This window comes from Scyliorhinus torazame, chromosome 12 (genome assembly GCF_047496885.1).
Source record: "Scyliorhinus torazame isolate Kashiwa2021f chromosome 12, sScyTor2.1, whole genome shotgun sequence".
NCBI classification, from domain to species: domain Eukaryota; kingdom Metazoa; phylum Chordata; class Chondrichthyes; order Carcharhiniformes; family Scyliorhinidae; genus Scyliorhinus; species Scyliorhinus torazame.
In genome coordinates this window covers 145,578,493-145,605,523 of record NC_092718.1, presented here as the reverse complement: position 1 = coordinate 145,605,523, position 27,031 = coordinate 145,578,493, and the positions used below count along the sequence as shown (strand labels likewise).

The 27,031-nt window shown below is 48.2% G+C and overlaps 1 protein-coding gene across 1 annotated transcript in view; it reads left to right on the top strand.

Annotated features, from left to right (window-relative positions):
- The window catches only part of LOC140386635 (aurora kinase C-like), a 50,035-nt gene extending 31,244 nt beyond the window's left edge, over positions 1-18,791 (top strand). The window contains exons 4-8 of the mRNA XM_072469136.1: positions 10,048-10,236; positions 11,047-11,185; positions 12,106-12,254; positions 17,210-17,384; positions 17,624-18,791. Coding sequence (XP_072325237.1) covers positions 10,048-10,236; positions 11,047-11,185; positions 12,106-12,254; positions 17,210-17,384; positions 17,624-17,815 — 844 coding nt within the window. The 3' untranslated portion in view covers positions 17,816-18,791. The remainder of the gene's footprint in view (positions 1-10,047; positions 10,237-11,046; positions 11,186-12,105; positions 12,255-17,209; positions 17,385-17,623) is intronic.
- Positions 18,792-27,031: the final 8,240 nt, after the last annotated feature.

Sequence of the window (27,031 nt, the reverse complement as noted above, 5' to 3'; positions counted from 1 at the left end):
GCTTTAAGACTTAATGGGTGAAAAAGATATTTCTTGCCCTAGTCTAGCCGTGGGTTCCGGCTGTCTTCTGGGCCTCCTGCGATTATCTCCGAAGCTTCCCGAAGGTTCCGGACCTCCTCCGATTATCTTTGAAGCTTTCCGTCGTCACCTGGGCCTCTGAAGGTCGTCCTCAGTACTCCCCCCAGCTGCTGACTACGCCAATTGTTGAGAACCTTTAATTGGAATCTTGTATTGAAAGGGATCTGAACTGCTGGCTGGCTTGCCAATGTTCCCCAACTTGGCGTAGTTCGGCAAGTTAAGATCCTATAAATTAAAGGTTTCAACAATTGGCGTAGTCGGCAGAATTTAACATTCCTTCAAGTTGCAGATTCTAACAGAGGGGGAACTCGGGTTGTCAGTGGGCGGGTCCTCATTGTCTGCCATCGCCAGTGAGAGTGGCTGCACTGCGTTCCATAAACCTTAAGCAGATTTACATGGAACCATCCAGATTTTCCATTTGGATATGTGATTTTATAAACTGAGGGGCCTACTTTGTCTGAGATTGAATAGGGTCCTGCAAATTTAGGGGAGAGGAATGAGCTGGGGTTGTATAAGGTGATCATTACTTGCTGTCCGACTGTATACTCTGTCAAGTGTGGCTTTTAGTGTCCGATTCATGCGCTCCACAATGCCGCTGGACTGCGGGTGATAGGCAATGTGGAACTTTTGTTTAATCCCAAATATCGTCATCACATTTTTCATGACCCTTCCCGTAAATTGAAACCTTGGTCTGACTCAATACTACTGGGGAGTCCCCATCTCGTAAAAATTTGTTCTGTTAAGATCTTTGCCGTTGACTTGGCTGTATTTGTTCTCGAGGAGAACGCCTCGACCCATTTCGTAAATGTGTCTATCACCAGTAACACATACTTGTATCCATTTCTGCAGGGGGTGGGGGGGGGGGGGAGGGGGGAGAGGACCTATATAATCCAATTGAAGGTTTGTCCACGGGCCATTTACAGGGCGGGTGTGTCGTAGCTGCGCTTTTTTCGCATACCTATCGGGGTTGTTTTGAGCACAAATTAAACAGTTTTCGACGTAATGGGATACGTCTGTTTTCAAATCCGGCCACCAGCAGAGGGGCCTGAGGTGGGCACGGGTGGATTCAATCCCTTGGTGTCCATGTCCGTCATGGAACTTACAAATTATCTCATTCCTGTCCTGGGTGGGGACTACATAAATTTCAGCTTTGAAAGCAATTCCCTCATGGACCGTCAAAGAATTCCTGAACTTTTCGGAGGGAGCTGGGAAGTTTCCTTTTAAATTTTTTTTTAACAATATGTTTATTAAGAATTTTTCAACAAAATTTTCAACCGTACAACCCCCCCCCCCCCCCCCCCCCCCCCCCCCCCGGTAACAAAAAGAAAAGTCGCATAGCAAGACATAAACATATCAAATCAACATAATACAGAACTTTGTACATTGGATTCCTCCCGCACATGTCAACTTTCCTGAACATTTATGTATTTTCTTGCTCCAGTGCCCCCAGGAAGAAACCCCCCACCACCCCCTCCCGGGTTGCTGCTGCTGCTGACCGAACTTCATCTAACGCTCCGCGAGATAGTCTAGGAACGGTTGCCACCGCCTGGAGAACCCCTGCACACACCCTCTCAAGGCAAACTTTATCCTCTCCAACTTGATAAACCCTGCCATGTCATTTATCCAGGCTTCCACACTGGGGGGCTTCGCATCTTTCCACGCTAACAAGATCCTTCGCCGGGCTACCAGGGACGCAAAGGCCAGAATGCCGGCCTCTTTCGCCTCCTGCACTCCTGGCTCGTCCGCCACTCCAAATAGTGCTAGCCCCCAACTTGGCTTGACCTGGACTTTCACCACCTTAGATATAGTTCTCGCAACACCCCTCCAGAACCCATCCAATGCCGGGCACGCCCAGAACATATGGGCGTGGTTCGCCGGGCTTCCTGAGCACCTCCCACATCTGTCCTCCACCCCAAAGAACCTATTCAGCCTCGCCTCTGTCATATGCGCTCTGTGAATCACCTTAAACTGTATCAGGTTAAGCCTGGCACACGAGGAAGAGGAATTAACCCTACTTGTGGCCTCAGCCCACAGACCCTCTTCAATCTCCTCCCCCAGCTCCTCCTCCCATTTACCCTTCAGCTCCTCTACCAAAGCCTCCCCCTCTTCTTTCATCTCCTGGTATATCGCCGACACCTTGCCCTCTCCGACCCATACACCCGAAATCACCCTGTCTTGAATCCCCTGTGCCGGGAGTAACGGAAATTCCCTCACCTGTCGCCTCACAAACGCCCTCACTGTACCTGAACGCGTTTCCCGGGGGTAGCCCGAACTTCTCCTCCAGCGCCCCTAGGCTCGCAAACGTCCCATCAATGAACAGGTCCCCCATTCTTCTAATCCCTGCCCGATGCCAGCTCTGAAACCCCCGTCCATCCTTCCTGGGACAAACCGATGGTTACTCCTGATCGGGGACCACACCGAGGCTCCCATCGCACCCCTGTGCCATCTCCACTGCCCCCAGGTCTTTAGCGTTGCCGCCACCACCGGACTCGTGGTGTACCTTGTCGGCGAGAGCAGCAGCGGTGCCGGCACCAGTGCCCCCAGGCTCGTTCCTTTGCAGGATGCCATCTCTAACCTCTTCCATGCTGTCCCCTCTCCCTCCATCACCCACTTAAGGATCATCGCCACATTGGCTGCCCAGTAGTAGCCTCCCAGATTCGGCAACGCCAGCCCTGCTCTATCTCTACTGCACTCCAGGAACCCCATCCTTACCCTCGGGGTCTTATTCGCCCACACACAACCCATAATGCTCCTGCCTACCCTCTTAAAAAAAGGCCTTGGTGATCACAATTGGAAGGCACTGGAATACAAAAAGAAACCTCGGGAGGACCACCATTTTAATCGACTGTACTCTGCCCGCTAGCGAGAGTGGCATCATGTATCATCGTTTGAAGTCCTCCTCCATCTGCTCCACCAGCCGCGTCAAATTAAGTTTGTGCAGGGCCCCCAGCTACCTGGATCCCCAAGTACCGAAAGCTCCTTTCCGCCCTCCTCAACGGTAGGTCATCTGTCCCTCTTCCCTGGTCCCCTGGATGCACCACGAAGAGCTCACTTTTCCCTACATTGAGCGAATAGCCCGAAAGTCCCCAAACTCTCTTCGAATTTGCATGACCTCCACCATCCCCTCCACTGGATCCGCCACATACAGCAACAGGTCGTCTGCATACAGCGACACTCGATGCTCCTCTCCCCCTCGGACCACCCCCCTCCATTTCCTGGACTCCCTTAATGCCATGGCCAAAGGTTCAACTGCTAATGCAAACAACAGGGGGGACAGGGGGCACCCCTGCCTCGTCCCTCGATACAGCTGAAAATACTCCGACCTCCGCCGATTCGTAACCACACTCGCCACCGGGGCTCTATATAGGAGCTTAACCCAGCTAATAAACCCTCCCCCGAACCCAAACCTCCGCAACACTTCCCAGAGTTACACCCACTCTACTCGGTCAAAGGCCTTCTCCGTGTCCATAGCTGCCACTATCTCCGCCTCTCCCTCCACCGATGGCATCATAATCACGTTTAGGAGCCTCCGCACATTGGTGTTTAGCTGCCTGCCCTTTACAAATCCTGTCTGGTCCTCGTGAATCACCCCCGGGACACAGTCTTCGATCCTCGTAGCCAGCACTTTTGCCAGCAACTTAGCATCCAGGTTGAGGAGCAAGATCGGCCTGTACGACCCACATTGCAGTGGGTCCTTATCCCACTTCAGGATCAAAGAGATCATTGGGGGCAGGCCCCTCCCTTGCCTCATTGAAAGTCCTCACCAGCAACGGGGCTAACAGGTCTACGTACATCCTATAGAACTCAACTGGGAACCCATCCGGTCCCCGGGCCTTCCCTGCCTGCATGCTCCCCAGTCCTCTAATCAGCTCCTCCAACCCAATTGGTGCCCCCAAACCAGCCACCTCCTGCTCCTCTACCCTCTGGATCCTCAGTTGGTCCAAGAATCGTCGCATCCCCTCTTCTCGTGCTGGGGGCTGGGATCTGTACAGCTCCTCATAGAAGGCCTTGAATGCCTCATTTACTTTCACCGCACTCCGCACCGTAGTTCCCCTTCCATCCTTGACTCAACCTATCTCCCTCGCTGCCATGATGTGCCAGCATCCAGCTCGCCTTCTCCCCATACTCGTATGTCACCACCTGTACCTTCCTCCACTGTGCCTCTGCCTTTCCTGTGGTCAACAGGTCGAACTCCGCCTGGAGACTTCGCCTCTCCCTGAGTAGTCCCTCCTCAGGGGCCTCTGCATATCTCCTGTCCACTCTTAAAATCTCCCCCACTAACCTCTCCCTTTCCCTGCCCTCTCTCTTCTCCCTATGAGCCCTGATGGAGATTAACTCTCCCCTGACCACCGCCTTCAGTGCCTCCCAAACTACTCCCACCTGCACCTCCCCATTGTCGTTGGCCTCCAAATGCCTTTAAATGCACTCCCGCACACTTCCTCGTCTGCCAGCAGTCCCACATCCAACCGCCACAGCGGGCGTTGGTCCCTCTCCTCTCCCAACTCTAGTTCCACCCAGTGCGGGGCGTGGTCTGAAATGGCTATGGCCGAATACTCCGTTCCCTCCACATTCGGGATCAATGCCCTACCCAGAACAAAAAAATCTATCCGGGAGTAGGCTTTGTGTACGTGGGAGAAAAAAGAAAATTCTCTGGCCAAAGGCCTGGCAAATCTCCACGGATCCACTCCCCCCATGTGGTCCATAAACCCCCTAAGCACCTTGGCCGCAGCCGGCCTCTTTCCGGTCCTAGATCTGGAGCGATCCTGTGCTGGGTCCAACACCGTGTTGAAAAGCGGCCATGTCGTGAGCCTGCCTTCGCTAGGACGTCAGCTTTCACGTTACCGGGTAGGGAGGAACCTTGGTGGTGACTTACTTTAACAATGCCATATTTCCTGCCTTTAGCTGTCTAAAGGATATGTTTGAGCAGGGGGGCTGAGGGTAGAGATTTTCCGTCGGCGGAAATAAATCCTCTCGATTCCCACAGGGGTTGGATTTCTGTTAGGCTGTTGCAGACGTACAAGCTGTCCGAATATATGTCTACAGGGGTCGGGAATGAATCGGGGTGCTGGACAATGTAAGCAATGGCTGCTAACTCGGCTGCCTGTGAACCTAAATGTCCAGGCAACTTTAAAGCTATCTCTTCTAAAGCGCGTCCTCTACATAAATACCACAGCCTGTTATCCTTTTTCCCTCCAGGACTGTGGAGGAGCCATCTATGTAAAATCTCAGTGCTTTGTCTGTGGGCTGGGGTCCGATACCTGTCTTTCTTGCTACTGATTTGGGAACAAAGGGGCCTGTGCTGTGCCTGGGGGTTATGATCTCGCACTCGTGGGGTTCCTGCATAGTACAAATTATCAGCCAGAAACTTATGTGTTTTTGTCTGTTTTACAGTGATGGCGCGTCCCTGTAGGAATAGGGTCCATCGTGCTGCTCGCATTTGGCTTACTGTGCCGTCTTTTAGTCTGCCATCCAATAAAAGCTGTGTCAGGGTGTGCTCGGTCAAAATGGTTACTGGGTTGAGTCCGGTTATGTCCGAGAAATACTGTACCGTCCAGAAAACTGCTAACGGGTGCCTCTTGCAGGCTGAAAATCCCTGTTCCACCGGATCGAAGACTCGTAAGGCGTAGGCTACGGATCCTAGACAATCGTGCCTTTCTTGCAGGAGTATGGCCAATAGGGTTCGGTCTGTGGTCGCTACCTCTATCGCGTATAGGGAGTGTGGATCTGGGGCTTGCAAAGCGGGCACTGTGCTCAAGGCGCGTTTCAATGCATCCATGGCGCCATGTGCTGTGGAAGCCATTTCCATGGGGCATATTTCTTTAGGAGCTCAGAAAGTGGGGCTGCTTTTGTGGCAAATCCGTCTATGTGGTTCCTACGACATACAACCAGTCCTAAAAATGACCGGAGTGCAGTAACGTTTATAACCGATGCGAGTTTCTTTTACTTGTCTTTTCTGTGGCTCTGTTCCAATTATGGCAATCAGTGAATTTGCCTTTTTTCTATGTTATCTATGTCCTAATGCTTAGAGTCGCCAGGTATCAAATGATACCACCACAAGTTTCAACTGGCTATTGATCAAAGAGCCAAACACCAGTTAGTTAGTTCAAGGTCAAGGGTACTTTATTTACACACAATTAGTCATGCAACATAAACACTACTAGTTAACGACACCTATCGATTAAGACAACCTGTACTTAACTTCAGGCACCTGGCTTAGGTCAGAAAACAGTGGCCGCTGTTCGCTTCTGGATCTCTCGGGCTCAGCTGGGCTCATCCGTCTGGTAGCGGACATTGAACCTGTTCTTGCTTCTGGTGTTGCTGCACTTGGCGATGGCCGTGACCGGGGTACCAAGGCCATGAGAGAGCGAACATATGGCAAATTATTCTTCTTATACTCCCGGGGGGGGGGGGTTCGTGCTCTTTTGGGTGATCCTTCGATTTGGTGCCTTATTAATTATGTGATCCGTGATCAATCTGTTTGATTCCTTAGCCAATAAGTGGGCGGGGATCTGGATGGCTGGGCTTGTCCCAAGCGGTCATTGACCACGTTGTTTGTATTTCCCTTGAACAGGGAGTGGTGGTGCCGAAATGTCTGGGACTGCCTCGGTTGCTCGAGTACCAGTCGTTTGTTTTGGTGAAGATGGGCCATCAAATGCTAATTGGCTCCATTAAAATGTTAATTGGACAGAGTTTTGATACTGTCTGGACTTCTTGCTTACAAATATGCATTTCAGGCACTGAGCCTGCCCGAGTCTTGGCTTGTCCATTTTACCCGCTAGGCTTTGCGAGTTTCTCTACCTAGTTGGAAGTGGCCACCCCAAGGTGGCTACAGTACTTCCTGTAATGCATCATACTTGATGTCACGTACAGCATAATATTTGACACATTGACCAAAAGCACAAGGGTTGTGTTATATTTTTCTAGCAGAGGGTATTTTGAATAGCGATGCACCAGTGAGATCCCAGTTCACTCCGTCTCTGGCTGCGTCTCCACGCCCCCCCCCCCCGGCTGCGTCTCAACCCCCCCCCCCTCTGGCTGCGTCTCTTCCCCCCCCCCCCCCCGGGCTGCGTCTCAACCCCCCCCCCCCCCCCCCTCTGGCTGCGTCTCACCCCCCCCCCCGGCTGCGTCTCTTCCCCCCCCCCCCCCCCCCCCATCTGGCTGCGTCTCTTCCCCCCCCCCCCCCTCTGGCTGTGTCTCTCCCCCCCCCCCCCCGGCTGCGTCTCCTCTCCCCGTCCCCGTCCCCCCCCTGGCTGCGTCCCCGTCCCCCCCCTGGCTGCGTCCCCGTCCCCCCCCTGGCTGCGTCCCCGTCCCCCCCCTGGCTGCGTCCCCGTCCCCCCCCTGGCTGCGTCCCCGTCCCCCCCCTGGCTGCGCCTCCCCCCCTCTGGCTGCGTCTCCCCCCCTCTGGCTGCGTCTCCCCCCCTCTGGCTGCGTCTCCCCCCCTCTGGCTGCGTCTCCCCCCCTCTGGCTGCGTCTCCCCCCCTCTGGCTGCGTCTCCCCCCCTCTGGCTGCGTCTCCCCCCCTCTGGCTGCGTCTCCCCCCCTCTGGCTGCGTCTCCCCCCCTCTGGCTGCGTCTCCCCCCCTCTGGCTGCGTCTCCCCCCCTCTGGCTGCGTCTCCCCCCCTCTGGCTGCGTCTCCCCCCCTCTGGCTGCGTCTCCCCCCCTCTGGCTGCGTCTCCCCCCCTCTGGCTGCGTCTCCCCCCCTCTGGCTGCGTCTCCCCCCCTCTGGCTGCGTCTCCCCCCCTCTGGCTGCGTCTCCCCCCCTCTGGCTGCGTCTCCCCCCCTCTGGCTGCGTCTCCCCCCCTCTGGCTGCGTCTCCCCCCCCTCTGGCTGCGTCTCCCCCCCTCTGGCTGCGTCTCCCCCCCTCTGGCTTTGTCTCTCTCCCCCCCCCCCCCTGGCTGCGTCTCTCTCCCCCCCCCCCCCCTCTGGCTGCGTCTCTCTTCCCCCCCCCCCCCCCCCCCCCTCTGGCTGCGTCTCTCTTCCCCCCCCCCCCCCCCCCTCTGGCTGCGTCTCCTCTCTCTTCCCCCCCCCCCTCTCTCTGGCTGCGTCTCTCTCTCTTCCCCGCCCCCCCCCCCCCCTCTCTCTGGCTGCGTCTCTCTCTCCCCCCCCCCCCCCCCTCTGGCTGCGTCTCCCCCCCCCCCCCCTCCTCTGGCTGCGTCTCCTCTCTTCCCCCCCCCCCCCCCCCCCTCTGGCTGCGTCTCCTCTCTCTCTCCCCCCCCCTCTCTGGCTGCGTCTCCTCCCCCCCCCCCCCCCCCGGCTGCGTCTCCTCTCTCCCCCCCCCCCCTGGCTGCGTCTCCCCCCCCGGCCTGCGTCTGTCTCTCCTCCCCCCCCCCCCCCCCCCCCCCCAAATCTAGCTGCGTCTCTCTCTTCTCCGCCCCCCCCCCCCCCCCCCCCCCCGGCTGCGTTTCCTCTCCACCCCCCCCCACCCCTGGCTGCGTCTCTCACTCTCTCTTCCCCCCCCCCCCCCCCCCGGCTGCGTCTCTCTCTCCCTCCCCCCCCCCCCCCCCCCACTGCGTCTCTCTCTCTTCCCCCCCCCCCCCCCCTCTGGCTGCGTCTCTGCCCCCCCCCCCTCTGGCTGCGTCTCCCCCTCCCCCCCCGGCTGCATCTCTTCCCCCCCCCCCACCCCCTGTCTGCGTCTCTTTCCTTCCCCCCTCTGTCTGCATCTCTTTCCCCCCCCCCCCCCCCTGTCTGCGTCTCCCTCCCCCCCCCCCCCCCCACCCCCCCGTCTGCGTCTCTCCCCCCCTCTCTGTCTGCGTCTCCCCCCTCTGTCTGCTCCTTCCTCAGGTGAATGAAGAGGTATGTTCAGAAACATATAGACACATGTTGAAGGCTGTGAAGTACTTTCAGTACTCCAGTACTTTCCCGGAGCGGAGAAACTACGACATCTTCTTCACAGCCTTCAACACGTCATTGATGAAGATGAACATCTTGCCAAGGTCATCCCCACACCCCCACTACTTGCCTTCAAACAACCGCGCAACCTCAAACAAACCATTGTTTACAGCAAACTACCCAGCCTTCAGAACCGTGACCACGACACCACACAACCCTGCCATGGCAATCTCTGCAAGACCTGCCAGATCATCGACATGGATACCACCATTACACGTAAGAACACCACCAGGTATGCGGTACATACTCGTGCGACTCGGCCAACGATGTCTACCTCATACGCTGCAGGAAAGGATGTCCAGAAGCGTGGTACATTGGCGAGACCATGCAGACGCTGCGACAACAAATGAACGGACATCGCGTGACAATCACCAGGCAGGAATGTTCCCTTCCAATCGGGGAACACTTCAGCAGTCAAGGGCATTCAGCCTCTGATCTCCGGGTAAGCGTTCTCCAAGGCGGCCTTCAGGACCCGCGACAACGCAGAATCGCCGAGCAGAAACTTATAGCCAAGTTCCGCACACATGAGTGCGGCCTCAACCGGGACCTGGGATTCATGTCACATTACATTCATCCCCCACCATCTGGCCTGCGAAATCCTACCAACTGTCCTGGCTTGAGACAATTCACACCTCTTTAACCTGGGGTTACCCCATCTCTGGATCTGTAAAGATTTAATCACCTGCTAATGCTCACATTCCAAGCATTGTCTGGCATCTTTGAATCTGTCTATATATATATATATATATATATATATGTTTCTGGAACATACCTCTTCATTCACCTGAGGAAGGAACAGCGCTCCGAAAGCTAGTGACATCGAAACAAACCTGTTGGACTTTAACCTGGTGTTGTAAGACTTCTTACTGATCTTTTAAATACCTCACCTGAGTTCTGTCCCACGTGGGGAAAAACTCCTCCGATACAAAATTGGGTATAAAAGTATGTTGTATCCACAGTTTGAGTCTTTGGTTTTGTTTTTCTGACCCTTCCATATTTTGATCCTATTGCATTCTGGGTCTCGGTATGTTTTGAATTTTACATTTGCACCCACTAATGGAATTTTGTTTTTTGAAATCAGAAACTGGTCCATTGAAAACTTTGATATTGGGCGCCCTCTTGGAAAAGGCAAATTTGGAAATGTGTACATGGCTCGAGAACGGGAATCAAAGTTTATCCTGGCACTGAAAGTGCTTTTCAAGTCCCACCTTGAGAAAGAGAATGTGGAGCATCAACTCCGAAGAGAAGTTGAAATTCAGTCTCATCTCAAGTAAGTCAGTGTCTTGTTTCTCTTAATTTATCCTTGCACACCTCTATGCCACTGGAAAAATAATTTTAACATCTTGCACATTTTGCCAACGTAGGAACAGGAGGATTGCCATTCCGTCTCAAGCCTTTTCTGCCATTGAATTAGATTGCCCTTGATTTATATGTTAACACCATTTACATATTTCAATTGATCCGGCAAAATCCATTTCTGGGCTTTAACCTTTGAGGGATTTATTCTAGACTTCAAACATGAACCAAACTTGTGTCTTTTATCTCCATACATTAGCTTCTGCTCCTGGTCTCACAGATATATAACTTGCTCAAGTGCTATATTCACAATCATAAGGCTGGAATAATGATTTGTTTCCATTCTGTAAAGTGAGTGGATGTTTCATTTGTATCTGAACATATAAACTACCTCTCCCCTAAAAGCTCCCAAAAATGGGTTTACCCGAATCCACTCATGAATTGAATAAGTTTGTTTCACAGTCTCGGTGGAATTTGATCCACCGTGAGCTGACAAGTGATTCCCATTTGAAGACAGATGGTTCTAGAACCTGTGGTTTCTGGTTGTCCATGATTTTTTTTTCCCAATTTGGTCTGGCCAATCCACCAACCCTGCACATCTTTGGGTTGTGGAGGTGAAACACACGCAGACACTGGGAAAATTTGCAAGCTCCACACAGACGGGCCGGGATCAAACCCGGGTTCACAGTGCCGTGAGACAGCAGTGCTAACCACTGTGCCACCGTGCCGGCCCTTCTAGTTGTTCATTGCTAACAGCACTAATGCACTACTCTTTCAATTTCAGGCATCCAAATATCTTGAGACTTTACAATTATTTCTTTGATCGGACAAGAATTTACCTGATGTTAGAATATGCCCCTCGAGGAGAGCTGTACAAAGAGTTGCAGAAGCATGGCTGCTTCAGTGAGCAGCAGAGTGCCACTGTGAGTAAAGATCAATATATGATAGCATCATTACACATTGTAAAATGATACATAATTCTGTTATGATGGTGTTATTTCTATCCTGTTACCTGGTGTTTTTCACTGTAACCTTCAATGATGGCATTTATTCAGTTGCTGGGAGGGAAAGCAATACCAGAGATTAGAGGTGAATGTTTTCGAACATTTCCCAGTGAAGCAGCATGTTTAAGGTTGTGAATTTGTGAGGAACTGCTAATGGACATTGCTCGTCTGGGGCCCAACTTATACTGCAGCTATCAGCTTAAGATCAATATCTTTCATATAAATGCATTCTGCAGTACATGGGCAGTCCCAAAGATGTGTGAGAACAGCCGTTTGTTTGAGTGCTGGATTTGGGGGTTGATTATGGAATTAGTCCTGTTGAACTGCTGAATTGACTGAGATTTCTGTAATTCCACCTTGTTTAACTGAGGCTTTTAAATTTAAATTTAATTTATTTATTGGTGGTATCATTAGTTCAACTGTTGACCCCAGAATAATTCTCTCCTCAGCTCCAGTATTTACTATGATTGTTTGAAACATCTAAATAGCGTGAACAAAGATTAATTTTAATGCCTTATAAATCTGCATTGAAATGAGTAGAGTGCCAAAAATATATCAAAGTTTATCTGGCTTGTTGGATCAGATCGTTAAACACTAAGAAGATGACTCTTCTTATCATCAATCCAGATTCCTCTGACTGTCGAAGAGCTTCAACTCCAACTTTATTCACCAGATTACTGACACTCTTCACTCGAAAGATGACTAAATTTGACACTGGTTCTGATGATGCCGAGTGATTCTAACATGCTGGCTATTTTAAATGATTTATTTAATTTGGATTTTTAAAGAGCAGAAAGTGGGTGATGCTGAACATGTTTATTTTTATTTGAATATTGCAGTACATGTTGGAGCTGGCGGACGCATTGCGTTATTGCCATTTAAAGAAGGTGATTCACAGAGATATCAAGCCAGAGAATCTGTTGCTAGGCCTGCGTGGGGAGCTGAAAATAGCTGACTTTGGGTGGTCTGTGCACGCTCCGTCATCAAGGTTTGTGAGAATCATCAATTGCAGTGACCTGTAGAAGTACCAAAAAACTCATTGTCATTTTGATGCCTGTTCTCGATTTAGGTTTTAGGTCAGATGGGCAGCAGATTGACACGGGCTTGGAGGGCCGAAGGGAAAGAGGAATAGTCCTGTGCTGTACTTTTGTTTGTTCTTTATTCAATCATCTTAAGATGGTCAGGAATATACTGTGTAGGGAGCAAACATTGTGTTCCTTATGTGGTGTTCACAATGTGGCAATCATAGAATTCCTTAGTGCATGATGGAGGCCATTCGGCCCATCGAGTCTGCACCGGCCCTTGGAAAGAGCACCCGACTTAAACTCATGCCTCCACCCTATCCCCATAACGAAGTAGCTCTACTTAACCTTTAGGACACTAAGGGGCAATTTAGCATGGCTAATCCACCTAACCTGCACATCTTTGGACTGTGGAGGAAACCGGAGCACCCAGAGGCAACCCACGCAGACACTGGGAGAAAGTGCAAACTCCACACAGACAGTCACTCGAGGCCGGAATTGAACCTGGGTCCCTGGCACTGTGAGGCACCGTGCCGCCCATAAATCTTTAAAGTAATACACAGGCCGGGCATAGCAGATTGAAATTAGAGAGCACACTGGACCGGATTCAAGCATGTGGGTTTGAAACTTATTTATCGTTTTAGTTGGAAAAGCACCAATTGAAGAGAGCTTTGCGTACAAAATTCAGATATAATACTATTGAGAATTAGTCGGTCTTTCATATGTTGGTCCATGGAAATTTAAAAGTAGTTTACAACGGGCAATAGATCAGGAAATATGAGCCAAAGTCAACCCTAAGCTGTCTTCAGTGCCGGACAGGAGAATAAACAAGTTGTACTTTCTGTTAGAACTTACCTCCAGTTCATTGTAAAATCTCCATAGTGATGTGGATACAGATCTTTGGTGCCCTATTTGGCACTAGCCGAGTTCCTATTCCACACCTGGTTTGTCAACCCAGATCACAGACATCCACTTCAAATACCTCCTCTATCGCCATCTTACCCAGATCCTGATTCAAGTCTTCATTCAGCGACTTGAGTCGATGGCTTCATCACTGCCTGATCTTTCCACAAATTACAACTTACAAATCACGGCAGGTTTTCCAATACACCAACCTGTATCACCAGTTAGCAAGTCATGCACCCTGCACGTACACTTGACATCAAGCACCCTATACAAAACGTGCTTTTGCCACCAAATCACGGGAAGAGAGCTTCTTCCATTTTATAGCTGCTGGCAAGCAAGGCACTGTGAAGATGGATCGGTTTGTTACAAGAGACAGAGACACAAATAGGCACTGTACGTACTGGCAAGGATCACACACATAAATCTGTAGCACAAATAAAACATTGGATGTACTCAACTGGCCTGGTGACATCTGCAGAGATGCTATCCGTTAACGTTTCAGGTCTGTGGCTTTTGATCAGAACTGGGAAACCTCTCTGTAGATGCTGCCAGACCTTCTAAGTGTTTCCAGTATCAACTATTTTGCTTTCTTGTCGTTTTTGTGCCTGTTGAGCTCTGCTGGGCTCCTGAACATAGGAGTAGGCAATTCACCCTTTGAGCCTGCTCCGCCATTCAATATGACCCATGTGGTCAAGAAGGCATACGACTGCTTGCCTTCTTCGGCCAGGGCATTGAGTACATTGGCAGATGTATAAAACCTTTTGTAGATGCTTTGGAGGGAGTGCAAAGAAGGTTTACCAGGATGTTGCCTGGTCTGGAGGGTATTAGCTGGGAGGAGAGGTTGAATAAACTGATTGTTTTCACTAGAAAGGCAGAGGCTGAGGGGAGACCCGATTCGGGTCTACAAAATTACGAGAGGTATAGAGAGGGTGAATAGTCAGAAGCTTTTTCTCGGGGTGGAAGACTCAATTACAAGGGGGCACAGGGTCATGGTGAGAGGGGCACAGGTTCAAGGGGAAGTTTAGGGGAGAAGTGTGGGGAACGTTTTTCACGCAGAGGGTGGTGGGTGCCTGGAATGTGTTGCTAGTGGTGGCGGAGGCCGGCACGATAGCAACATTTAAGATGTATCTTGATAGACATGAACGGGCAGGAAATGGAAGGTTACAGATTGTTTGGGCAATAAGTAGTAGGTTTAAATAAGGAATCTGGATTGGCGCAGGCCTGGGGGCCGATCGGACTGTTCCTGTGTTGTAATGTTCTTTGATCTCATCTTGGCCTTATCGCCACCTTCCTGCCTGCTCCCCATAACTCTTCGTCCCGCAACTAATTAAAAACCTATCTCCTCAAATTTGTTTAGTGTTCGGGTGCCCACTGCATTCTGGGGTAGAGAATTCCAGAGATTCACAACCCTTTGAGTGAAGTAATTCCTTCTGATTTTTTGTCACCCCTTCGCCCAGAACTATGGCCTCTTCCAGCAAAAGGAAACATCCACTCTGTCTATCCTGCCAATCCCCTTTAGCATCTTCTATACCTCCATTAGATCTCTCATTCTGCTAAACTCCAGCGAGTATAGGCCTAAACTGCTCAACCTTTTCATAAGACAAATCCTTCATCCCTGGAATCAATCTAGGGAACCTTCTCTGAACTGCCTCTAATGCATTTATATTCTTCCTCAAATAAGGGGATCAAAGTTCTTCTGTACAGTACTGCAGATGCAATCACACCTATACCAGTGTTTTTCAAACTTATTTTCCCGGGTCCCACTTTTGCCAATCTGCCGACCTTTGCTTATCATAGAATCTACAGTGCAGAAGGAGGCCATTCAGCCCATTGCGTCAGCAACGGCCCTTGGACTGAACACCCTAGTTAATCCCACGCTTCTACCCTGTCCCCGTAACCCATTAGACACCAAGCGGCAATTTAGCATGGCCAGTCCACCTAACCTGCACATCTTTAGATTGCTCCTTCATCTGATGAAGGAGCAGTGCTCCGAAAGCTTGAGATTTCAAATAAACCTGTTGGACTTTAACCTGGTGTTGTGAGACTTCTTACTCTGCCCATCCCAGTACAGCGCCGGCATCTCCACATTCATCTCAGAAAATCCAACCTCTCTCTCATATAGGTTGTCGTGAAGGGCAATAGCAAAAAAAATGCTTGTTTTACTCTTCACTGGATACTCCTGGGAGACACTACACCAGAATGCTGACAGCCTCATGGACTTTTGGTGTGTGTTTAATGTGCTGTCACAGGTCGGGTATAGCAGCTTAATCTTTTCATTTGGAGTTAGCTGTAAACTAATAACTGACTCTGGGATCTCAACCTCAAAAGGAATTTTTCACCCCTTTCAAAACCTGAAACTTTTTCTTCATTTACCAGTACTTCCCTGCATAAAACACACATGGGCTTTGCATCCTTATTTGTATTGGCAGTTGACAAAACTATACCTCAAGAAATCATCTTTGTACTGCTTTGTTCCAGAGTGTTTTTTTTTTTTTTTGTAGGCTGTTCACCAGAGCCCTAGAACTCTGTTCTGCTGTGTAGATTCTCCTGAGCAGCTTTCTCCAGCAGATTCCCGTGATTTGGTGACAAAAGCACGTTTTGTATAGGGTGCTTGATGTCAAGTGTATGTGCAGGGTGCATGACCTGCTCACTGCTGCCACTTATGGCCAGTGGCTGCTGCCATTCTCAATTTAAATACCATAGTGCCTGTTGGGTGCTTCTCCCACGATTGGGAACGCCAAGACAGATCGCCCTGCAACCTACCCATGGGTGGCGACCCGCACTTTGAAAAACCCTGCCCTATACGTTGCGACAGCACCTCTCTACTTTTATACTATATTCCATTAGCAATTAATGCCAAAATTCCATTTGCCTTCCTTATTACCTGCTGCACCTGTATACTAGCTTTCTGAGATTCATGCAAAGGGAGATGCTGAAACATTTTGACGTTTCTCTCCGTTTAGATAAGTTGCCTTTTTATTCCTCCGACCAAAATGGATAATCCCACACCTATCCACGTTAAATTCGTTCTGCCAGAATGTGGCCCCACTCGCCTAACTTATCCTTATCCATTTGTAAATGTCTTATTTCCTCATTGCAACTTGTTTTCCCACCTATTTTAGTGTTGTCTGCAAAGTTGTCTCCAGAACATTTCTATCCCTACATTAAAGCCATTAATATATATAATCTATTATCAAATGTTTGTTTAAATGATCTGTGTCCTGGATCTGAGATGTCCTCCGACTGTACACATGTCTACCTGTTCTCTGTACTATTGTTGGCGTTTGAACTGTTACACACACCATTTGGAACTCCCTCAAGCCTTGTACCATACCATCCCCCTTCCCTGCTTACCAAAGCCTCTTTTTTGCCTTTGCTTTCACTCTTGTTGGAAGTGTGCCTGTGGGTGGAAAGTTCATAATGTACTTATTTTGATCTGATATTGAAAGAATCTAGAATATCGGGTCTGTGCCGACCTTCTGAAAGAGCATCCTGCCTAGGCCCGCTCCCCACTGCCTTATCCTTGTAACGCCACCCAACCTCCACATCCTGGACACTAAGGGGCAATTTAGCATGGCCTATCCATTATCATGCACATCTTTGGATTGTGTGTGTGTGGGGGGGGGGGGGGGGGGGGGGGGGGCGGGGGAGGAACAAGAGCACCCAGAGGAAACCCAATCAGACATGGGAGAACGTACAAACGCCACCCAAGGCCAGAATCTAACCCGTGTCCCTGGCACTGAGGTAGCAGTTCAACTACCGCCGCCCTATCATCTGAAGCTTTCTTTGTTCAGCGTCGGGTATAATCTGAATGAGTGATATAGCAGATGTAGGAAAAACTGTCTTTGCTTGTAGCTCCCACACGCGGTTCAGGAAGATGTGCGCTGTTGTACTTTACTGAATCACACTTCGGGTTTTACTGGTAGCAACATCGTGGTGGATTTGGGTGGGTGATTGGTGAGCTGTCTCCAAGCTTTCAAGTTTTATCTGATCCTATTATATCAAATCCCTGCAGAAGAAAGACTTTGTGTGGCACTTTGGATTACCTGCCTCCAGAAATGGTTGAAGGGCGATTGCATGATGAAAAAGTGGACTTGTGGTGCCTGGGAATCCTGTGCTACGAGTTCCTGGTAGGACACCCTCCATTCGAATCACCTTCCCACCAGGAGACATATAGGAAGATCTGCAAGGTGAGTAGCTATAACTGGATTTGTGTTAATTTAACCCTGGCCTGTGTCCAATAGTACATTTGGAGCTCACTGTTCTGAACAGGTGGTGATATAAAGTGTGATGATGACCATCTTATCAGCTTGTCATCCAGCAAGGCTAGTTTGGTATTGTCTTTGAATCTGTTTTTTACAAACTCAGTGTTATTGATCTTTACTGTTCCTCAAAACGGAATCAAATATCCAGTGTATGAATTTTTCAGGTTGACATCCATTTTCCAGCTAGCATGTCAGAGGGTGCCAAGACTCTAATCAGCCAATTGCTTCGACATAATCCAGGACTGAGACTTCCCCTCAAGGGTGTGATGGAACATCCATGGGTGAAATCCAATGCCCGGAGGCTCCTTCCACCAGAATGTGCAGGCAGCAGTGAGAATGAAGGACCACCTCGCTAAGTCCTGGCAATCGCTGAATTGTATACAAGCTGTGTAATTTGCAGTCACTATGTGTAAATACTTTGTATTTTATACTCCATTTTCTTATTCCTCCATCTTAGATCCTTCCCTATTGTGCCCTCGGCTGTTGTCTCTTAAATTTTTGGAAGTCTCCTTCCAGAGTTTAGGACTGATGGTCAGATTTTTTTGGTAATCCAGAATATTGCTGAAACCTTTTCATCTTGCATTCATCAGGACAAATGCAAGAATGCCAAATTTCAAAGAGAGCAACAATTTGTACCGCATGAGTGCTGATTGACACTGGCTGAGATGTTGCCATAAGAGGCCAATCCAATGTCGACTTGCCAACCAGTCAGCATCCTTATTCCCCAGTGGTATAAATTGTTGATTGTTTGAAATTTGATGTTCTTGTTTATCCTGATGATTGCAAGATGAAAAACTTCATCATTTCTTCCATTTTGCTGAAAAGAAAGACCTGATTTGATGATTTCAAGTACAGCGGGTTTTAATGTTTGTCTTGGCTGTTGGATATCTGGAGTATTTAATGTAGATCGTGTTCTCTCTATCAGTCTTTCGATCTTGATCTTAATGTAAATGCTGCAAGGAGAATTATTCAGCCTCTATTGCATATGAAACATATATTTGAACCCTCAAAACTGCCAGTACTGCTTCAAAGGAACTGACATACAAGCTGACTGAGCTCAACTATTTTAGAAATGTTTCTTTTTGCCACATGACAAACAGATATATAGACTTCACACATTGTTTGCTGCCTCTGAAGTAATTCAAGAAAGCATTGTGAAGTTTTGAGTCTGTGGCACCATATTTTAATGGTTATATACTTTCTCCTGTTTTATCCTGTCACTTACTTGCCTTTATAAAATGATCTTCCACAGTATTGCTGAAAGTACTTGTACATGATATAAACAATAAACTTAGTGAAGCATTATAGTGACATTACCCATCTATCTTGAAACAGCTTCCTGAATCTGCATTTGTATTTTGCATTGGTCTTTACTATAGAGAGCACAAGTAACAAAATCAGGAAATGGCAGTGAGGGAGGAACTCAGGAAAATTACACTCACCAGGGAAGTGGTATTGAGCAAATCGTTGGGGCTGCAGACTGACAATCCTAGGGTCTGGATAGACTTCACCCTAACGTCTTGAAAGAAGTGACTAATGAGATAGTTGATGTATTGGTTTTAATTTTCCAAAATTACTTTGATTCAGGGAAGGTTCCTTGCATTGGAAAATTACAAATGTAACTCCTTTATTCAACAAGGGAAGGAGACAAAGTGGGAAACTATAGGCCAGTTAGCTTAACATCTGTCATAGGGAAAAGTCAGAGGCCATTATTAAAGATGTTACAGCAGGATTGGAAACATTCGGGGCAATTAGGCTGAGTCAGCATGGTTTTGTGAAAGCTAAATCATGTTTCACCAATTTATTGGAATTCTTTGAAGTAGTCACGTGCTGTGGATAAAGTACTCAGATTTCCAGAAGGCATTTGATAAGGTGCCACATTAAAGATTGATGTAAAATAAAAGCTCATAGTGCAGGGGGTAACATTGGCATGGATTGAAGATTGGCTAGCTAACAGGAAAGAGTTGGCATAAATCAGTAGTTTTCTGGTTGGCAGCACATGACAAGCGATGTGCCACAGGGATCAGTGCTGGGCCAAAACCTTTTACAATTTCTGGAAAATGGTTTGGATAAAAGGACTGAAGGTATGGTTGCTAAATTTGCTGACAACACAAAGATAGGAAAGTAAATTGTGAAGAGGACGTAAGGAGGTGACAAAGGGGACATGGGTTAAGTGAGTGGGTAAAAATCTGGCAAATACATTTATAATGTGGGTAAATCTTTCCTCAATGTCAGCAAAACTAAGGAGCTGGTCATTGACTTCAGGAAGTGAAGTGTCATACACACCCCTGTCTGCATCAATGGTGCTGAGGTGGAGATGGTTGACAGCTTCAAATTCTATTGTGTTCACATCACCAACAATAGCCACTTCGACGCTACGACCAAGAAAGCATAACAGCGTTTATACTTCGGAAACTAAGGAAATTCGGCATGTCCGCATTGACTCTTAGCAATTTTTATAGATGCACCATAGAAAGCATCCTCTGGTTGCATCACAGCCTGGTATGGCAACTGCTTTGCCCAAGATCATAAGAAACTACAGGGAATCATGAACACAGCCCAGTCCATCACACAAGACCCCCGTCCTCTTCATCTGCCTTGGGAAAGCGGGCAGCATAATCAAAGATTCCTCTCATTCAGGTTATTCTCTCGTCCATCGGGCAGAAGGTACAAAGGTCTGAGAACACTCACTAGCAAATTCAAAAACAGCTTCTTCCACTTACCAGACTCCTGAATGACCTTATGGACTGAACTGATGTCTCTATGCATCTTCTCTATTGTTGTAGCAATAGACGCCATATGTTTCACCCGATGTCTATGTATTGCATTGTGTATTTTCTGTATATTGTATGTCCTATGTTTTTCATGTATGGAATAATCTGCCTGGACTACGCAGATTTACACTGTATTGCGGTACACATGATAATAAATGTGAAATTGCCCATTTTGGCAGGAAGAAACATAAGTGAGAGATTGCAGAGCTCTGAGGTGCAGAGAGATCTAAGTTTCCTAGTGCAGGAATTTTCTAAGTGCAGGTCGTGACCCCCTGGGTGGGTCGTGGAGCAATTTGGCATGCCCTTCCTGCAGTGGTCCTGATCACGGGAGAAGCACCAACGGCTGCTACCAGCTTTTAAATTGGCCATTTGAATGGAAAAAATGAGGCTGTGTGCAATCTTGTGGCCAGCAGAGAGCAGGTCATGTACCCTCATGCACACTTGATGTCAAGCATCCTACATGTATGTGCTTTTGGCGCCAAATCTCGGAGTAGAGCTGCTTCCATTTTCTAGCTGCTGACGAGCAAGGCCAGTGGAATGTGAAGATGGATCGTTTTCTTAAGTGTCATGTGAGTGTCCCTTTAAGAAAGATTTAGTCTCTTATCACGTGACTTGTAGCACACTGGGCCATGGCTGTCATCTGAGAGTGGTCTTTATTAGGTTTCAGTTTCAGTTTGACTGCTTTGGACTGTAGAACGAGAAGTGTTTTTATCTGTTTTCATTTGAAAAGCTGTACCAGTAAAAAAAAAACACTGGCTAACTGCCGTGGTAACTTTAAAGATATAGTTGCTTTCCGGATGGAGTTTGAATCTGCTGGTTAGAACTGGATCAGAATTTCGGGAAAAGGACCAGTCCCATTCAAGTGAGAATACAGTGTGTTGGGGCACGCCCTTGAAAAGGGGTTTTGGCTAAATTGGATTTTGTTATTGAATTGGAAAAGCTAAGGGGGAATTCATTGTGTTATATACCTAGATTACTGTAGCTGCGTGGTGTCTTTATGTTTGTAATTGATAAAAATTCTTGCTGTGTTTAGCTCCCGGACCTCTGGTTAACAGCCTACAAAGAAAAAAATTAACTCTGGAACAAAACAATATAAAGATGATTTCTTGAGGTATGGTTTTGTCAATTCTGCCAATGAAAATAAGGATGTAAAGCCATGTGTGTTACATGCAGGGATGTACTGACAAATGAGAGCTTTAAGGTTTTGAAAGAAGTGGAGGGTGAAAGGTTCCTTGTGAAGTCGAGACCCTAGAGTCAGTTATCAACTTACAGCTGACTACAAATTAAAAGACTACGCTGCTGTACCTGAACTGTGATGCCATACTACAAACACACCAAAAGCCTATGTGGCTGTCAGCATTCTGCAGTAGCATCTCCCAGGCGTATCCAGGGCCGAGTAAAACAAGCATTTTGTTGCTATTGCCCTTCACGATGATCTACATGTGCGAGGTTGGATTTTCCTTTTTCCTAAAGATGAAGACGGCACAAAGGAACTAGTCGGCACCTGAAACGCACACTGCCCTCTCCTTTGAACCTGATTGGTGTGAGATCGTGAGGACCAAGTAGGCATCCCTTTTCCATTAAAGATGAGCAAACAAGGCATGTGTGTCATGAAGATCGGCTGGCCTGGGCCCTGAAGGTTGGTCAATTGGTAAAAACACTTTCCCAGCACATGAATCACAAAATGCTGTGTAAGGGTCCTACTGTTTAAACCTGGTTTCCCTTTTGTACTCCATTTATTTTCTGTTATTCTTTTGTGCCTGGACAGTTGCTGGGACTTGTGCCTTTCAGATGGACTTCACTTTAGTTTTGGAAACACCCCTGGAAGGTGTGCTATTTGGTCTGGCTTCAGAAACCCCAGTGTGAGATGTGGTGCTTGGGTTGGTCCAGTTTACACATCTTGATGGACTTGGCTGGCAGCCAACCAACTACTTTTAAATTCCTGGGTCTTAACAGGTCCTCGATGATGATTGGTGCTGATCGTTCATGTCCCTTGCTGTGTGAGTCTGTTTGTTTCAGTTTTGATTTGAACTCGGAGCTTTTAAATGTCTCTCCCAGAAAGGGTGGAACTCTAATACCTCGGCTGAGGCTCGCTCCAGATAAATGGAGCAGCCAGCGTTTATCTCAATCCAGCAAGTGAGTGTTTAAAGCCTAAAGTCAGGGGAGGGGGGGGCGGTGCGGGATCTTTCCAAATTCCTCTCCCTGTAGGTTTACCAGATCACTCGCCTCGTGGAAGCTGCCCCTCTGATACTCTGTTAATCTGAGACAAACTGTTGGTCAGTCTGCTGAAGGTGGCGACAAATAAGAAATTGAATGGACCTGAATTGCATCTTCCATGTGAAGGCCCAAATTAAAGTGACTCCTGAGAGGGGATCCAGGGATCCTATAGCCTGAGAGTCTGGCCTGAATGTTCCAGCCAGAAGTGGTTTCAGCACTTCACGTCTTGGGAAGATAGCAAGCTACAACAATCTCAATATCTGCAACAAGGCCACTTATCTGTCTTCCATTTTAATCCCTATCATTATTGCCCTACCCCTTCCCTCTGTGCATGTCTGTCTTGTGTGTGTTTGGGTAGAGGATGTAACGATAAAGTGGGGTTGAGGTAATAAACTGGCCGATATTCTATGATAATCATCACATGTCTTATCTCTATTGATGTTATAAATAAAGTTTTTTTTTTTTTTAATGTTTCACTTACAAATCTGGTGCCTGTAAGTCTTTGGAGCAGTCAAGGGTTAAAGACCTCAGAAACCAAATACAAGTTATTGGTTAATTCACTTGTGTTGGGATTCCGGGGCCTGTGGGGCTGGAATTGACCACACACTAGCCCAGTATTGTGGGGCTGGAATTGACCACACACTAGCTAGTGTGTCATAACAGCTGACAGCATTTAATTAGGAAAGCAAATAGAATGTTATCATTTATTGTGAGAGAAATTAGTTACAAAAGTGGGGAGGTTATGCTTTAGTTATACAGGGGCATTGGTGAGACCACATCTGGAATAGTGTGCACAGTGTTGGTCTCCTTATTTAAAGAAATATGTAAATGCATTAGAAGCAGTTCAGAGAAGGTTTATTAGGCTAATACCAGGAATCATAAAATCCCTGCAATGCAGAAGGAGGCTATTCGGCCCATCGAGCCTGCACTGAAACTCAAAGTGCACCACCCATTTACCACCCTATCCCAATAACCCCTTAACCTAACCTAAACATCCCTGGCCACAAAGGGGCAATTTAGAATGGTCAATCCACTTAACCTGCACATCTTTGGACTGTGGGAGGAAACCCACGCAGACACAGGGCGAACGTACAAACTCCACCTGGCATGTGCGAATCAAACCCAGGTCCCTGGTACTCTGAAGCAACAGTGCTAACCACTGTGCCGCCCATTAACTAGTCAGATGCTGCTTGCAACTAACTTCCTGCAGTCTGAGTAACCCTTTGGGCTGTGCTTCTGGCAAGTGCCGGATTGAGCTGAGAAATTTCTTCACTCATTTGTGAATTGTTGGAAGAATCACGCCCTGAGCTTTGTGGATGTTCCATTGTAGAATACGTTCAAGATTGAGAGTGGTAGATTCTTGATCTGAGAAAATCAAGAAAGATGAGGAATGGACAAGAAAGTGGACAGGAAAGTGAAGTTGAGATAGATGATTAGCCACAATCATTGAATACTGGAGTAGGTTTGAAGGCTGCATGGTTTACTCCCTATTCATGTTCCTATGTAACTGGTTTTATCAAATTATTTAATCATAAAACATCCCAAGTAGATTACCTTATAATCCTCTATACTTGAAGGACTACAAGCTTAATTTACAACCTGTTCTCATAAATTAGGCCTGGTATCGATATGTTTCATCTGCACATAACCCCTCCACACCCAATGCATGCTTGCTGAGGTGTGATGCCAGAATTGAATGCAGAACTGATCTAAAGAGCTTTCTACAAATATGTTTTTGCCCATACCACTGTATTTTAACGCCTTTCGGATAACAATTCTGTTAGTGTTTTAAATTTTTGTGTACCAGGATGGTGAGGATATGGAGTCGGAAAATGAGCTCCACGATCTTTAGGATACTGAGTTTGAAAGCAACCTAGTTCAGCCAATGATGGTGGCCAAACGGGGTTTTTAGTTTATGGTATTGATCATCACAAACTTTAATTGGAGGAAATTTCTGCTTGCCCTGAGACTGGTTGTCAGCCCAGCAGTATGAGACCATGAAGGCAGTGGACAGATTACAAAAAGGCTTCAAGTGACATAGAAATGTTCTGTAGGTGAGCAGGAAATGGGCCAGTCTGGTTTGTAGAGAGGCTGATGACTGTTTCTTCATGGTAACTTTTAATGTTTGGATGGCCAAGTCAGTCAGTCCATTTGATGCAAGCTGATAGGAGCGGTTCAAATGTGTTCATCGCTGTTGATTCTCATGAAATGGTAACTCTTCACGAGTAAAAGCAGTGCCATCATCTGAGACCAGAACCTCGGGCATCCCGTGGGTGGCGAATGTCTGTCACAATTCTTCTGCCTTTGGATGGAGCTCGTGGATCTCATTTCATGTACATCCAACCACTTGGAGTGAGCATCTATGAGCAAGGATATGGAGCCCACGAATGGGCCTGCAAAATTGACGTGTAGTCGCATCCATGGTCGAACTAGCCGCTACCAAGGGTGCATTAGGGCCGCAGACGGTAGGTTTTGCTGCATTTTACAGTGGTCACAATGTTTGACCAGATTCTCTATGTTGATATCAATCCCGGGTCACCACATAACTGCATGCGGGCATTTTCATCCTTGACATCATAGAATTTAGTGCAGGAGGCCATTCGGCCCATCGAGTCTGCGCAGGCTCTTTGGTCTATAAGGATCTGCTTATTCCCTTTTCTCACCTTTTATTTTTGCCGTTACTCTTGATCCATGGATGATTAATGGACATGTCACGTTAAGGCACTTGAATTCAAGCAGAAGAATCCAGAAAGCTGTGCTAGTTTAAATTAGAGTTGTAGACTGGCCGGAATCAGTGACAGAGAAATGGGTTGGGACCCGGTTTGATTGAATTGGCACAAAAGTGTGTGCTGTCCGGTAATGGGTGGTGATCCCACTGGAATGCTTTTCAGAGTCCAAGGTTTGAGTTTAGTTTCCGTTTTGGCTCTGGCAGTCCAGTGAAGAGATCCAACTAATTCTCTCCAGCAAGATCCAGCTAATTCTCTCCAGAAAGAGTTCTGTTTTCCTGGAACTACAGAGGCCTGAAGACAAAGCCACAAACTGAAAGCACAGTTTGATGAGAAACAAGCTGCTTCTACAGGAAATACATGAGAGCAATACATTTCTTTTTTTTTTTTAAATCATTTTATTGAGGTATTTGTGATTTTGTAACAATAACAGAACAGTGTACATACAAATATAAACATAGTGCAAAGGCCGTCTTCCTCCCTCACCGGTCCCACCTTTCTTACACACTAATCTAAACTAAACCCCTCCCCCCTCTCTGCTGACAGTTAATTTTCTCTGAAGAAGTCAACGAACAGCCACCTCCGGACGAACCCTGACTCAGTTCCACCAAGTCGGGGCTTTTTCAGGGGGCCTCCGGATTAAAAAAAATTAACGTTTCTCACAAAAACGGGAGCAGGGAACTGGGCCCTCAGGAGAGGAGCGATCCGACGCCCCCACGCCACGCATGGCAGCAGAGTGCAGGACAAGAGGTGGCCAGGACCGAAGCGGGGGCCAAACCTGCAGGGAGGAAGGAACGGAGGAGCGACTGACACCGCCCCCCCCCCCCCCCAGCAGGAGAGCGCAGGGTGCGACGAGCGGCAGCCCGGACCGAGCAGCGGGGACGCAGTACACAATGTATACACCAGAATTTTCATCTTCGTGGAAGGGAAAACGGTGCTTCCTGGGATAGACAAGGTGGAATACTCCACAATTGTGATATCAGACCACATTCCACACTACATGGACGTGAGGCTGGAGACGGGCAGGGCCCAACGCCCCACATGGAGGTTGGACGTCGCCCTACTAGCGGACAAGGCCTTCAACAAAAGGTTATAACGGGCCATTGCAGAGTACACAGTGAACAACCAGAACGGGGAGGTCTCACCCTCCACGTTTTGGGAAGCACTAAAGGCCTTACTAAGAGGGGAAATCATCGCTTTCAAAGCGCGAAGAGATAGGGAGGAAATGGTGGCTGGGCAGCATCTGGTCGACTCCATACTGGAGATAGACCGTAAATACTCCGAGGCCCCGACCGTCAAGCTCCTGGCAAGAGGTACAAAGGAACTTTGACCTGCTCTCCACCAGGAAAACAGTGCACCAACTCCGCCAGGCACGTGAGACCCTATACGAACACGTAGACAAAGCCAGCCGCCTTTGGCACACCAGCTGAGAAAGCAGGCAGCCACCAGAGAAATTGCACAAATCAGGGATACCAGAGGCACGCTAGAAAACAGAACCAGAAAAGATCAACAAAACCTTCAAGGCCTTCTACCACGGGCTGTACACCTCAGAGCCCGTAATGGGGGAGTCTGGGATGAAACGGTTCCTTGCTGGACTGGACATACCAGTCGTGGGGGGAGGGCAGAAAACGGGGCTTGGAAGCACCACTAGCACTGGGAGAGATCATGGACAGCATTACCTCCATGCAGGTGGGGAAGGCGCTGGGACCAGGCGGGTTCCCGGCAGACTTCGACAAAATATTTGCGACAGCACTGGCCCCTCACCTGCGGGAGATGTTCACAGACTCGCTAGCTAGAGGCACACTGCCATCTACGTTAGCACAGGCCTCATTCTCGCTGAAACCTAAGAAAGACA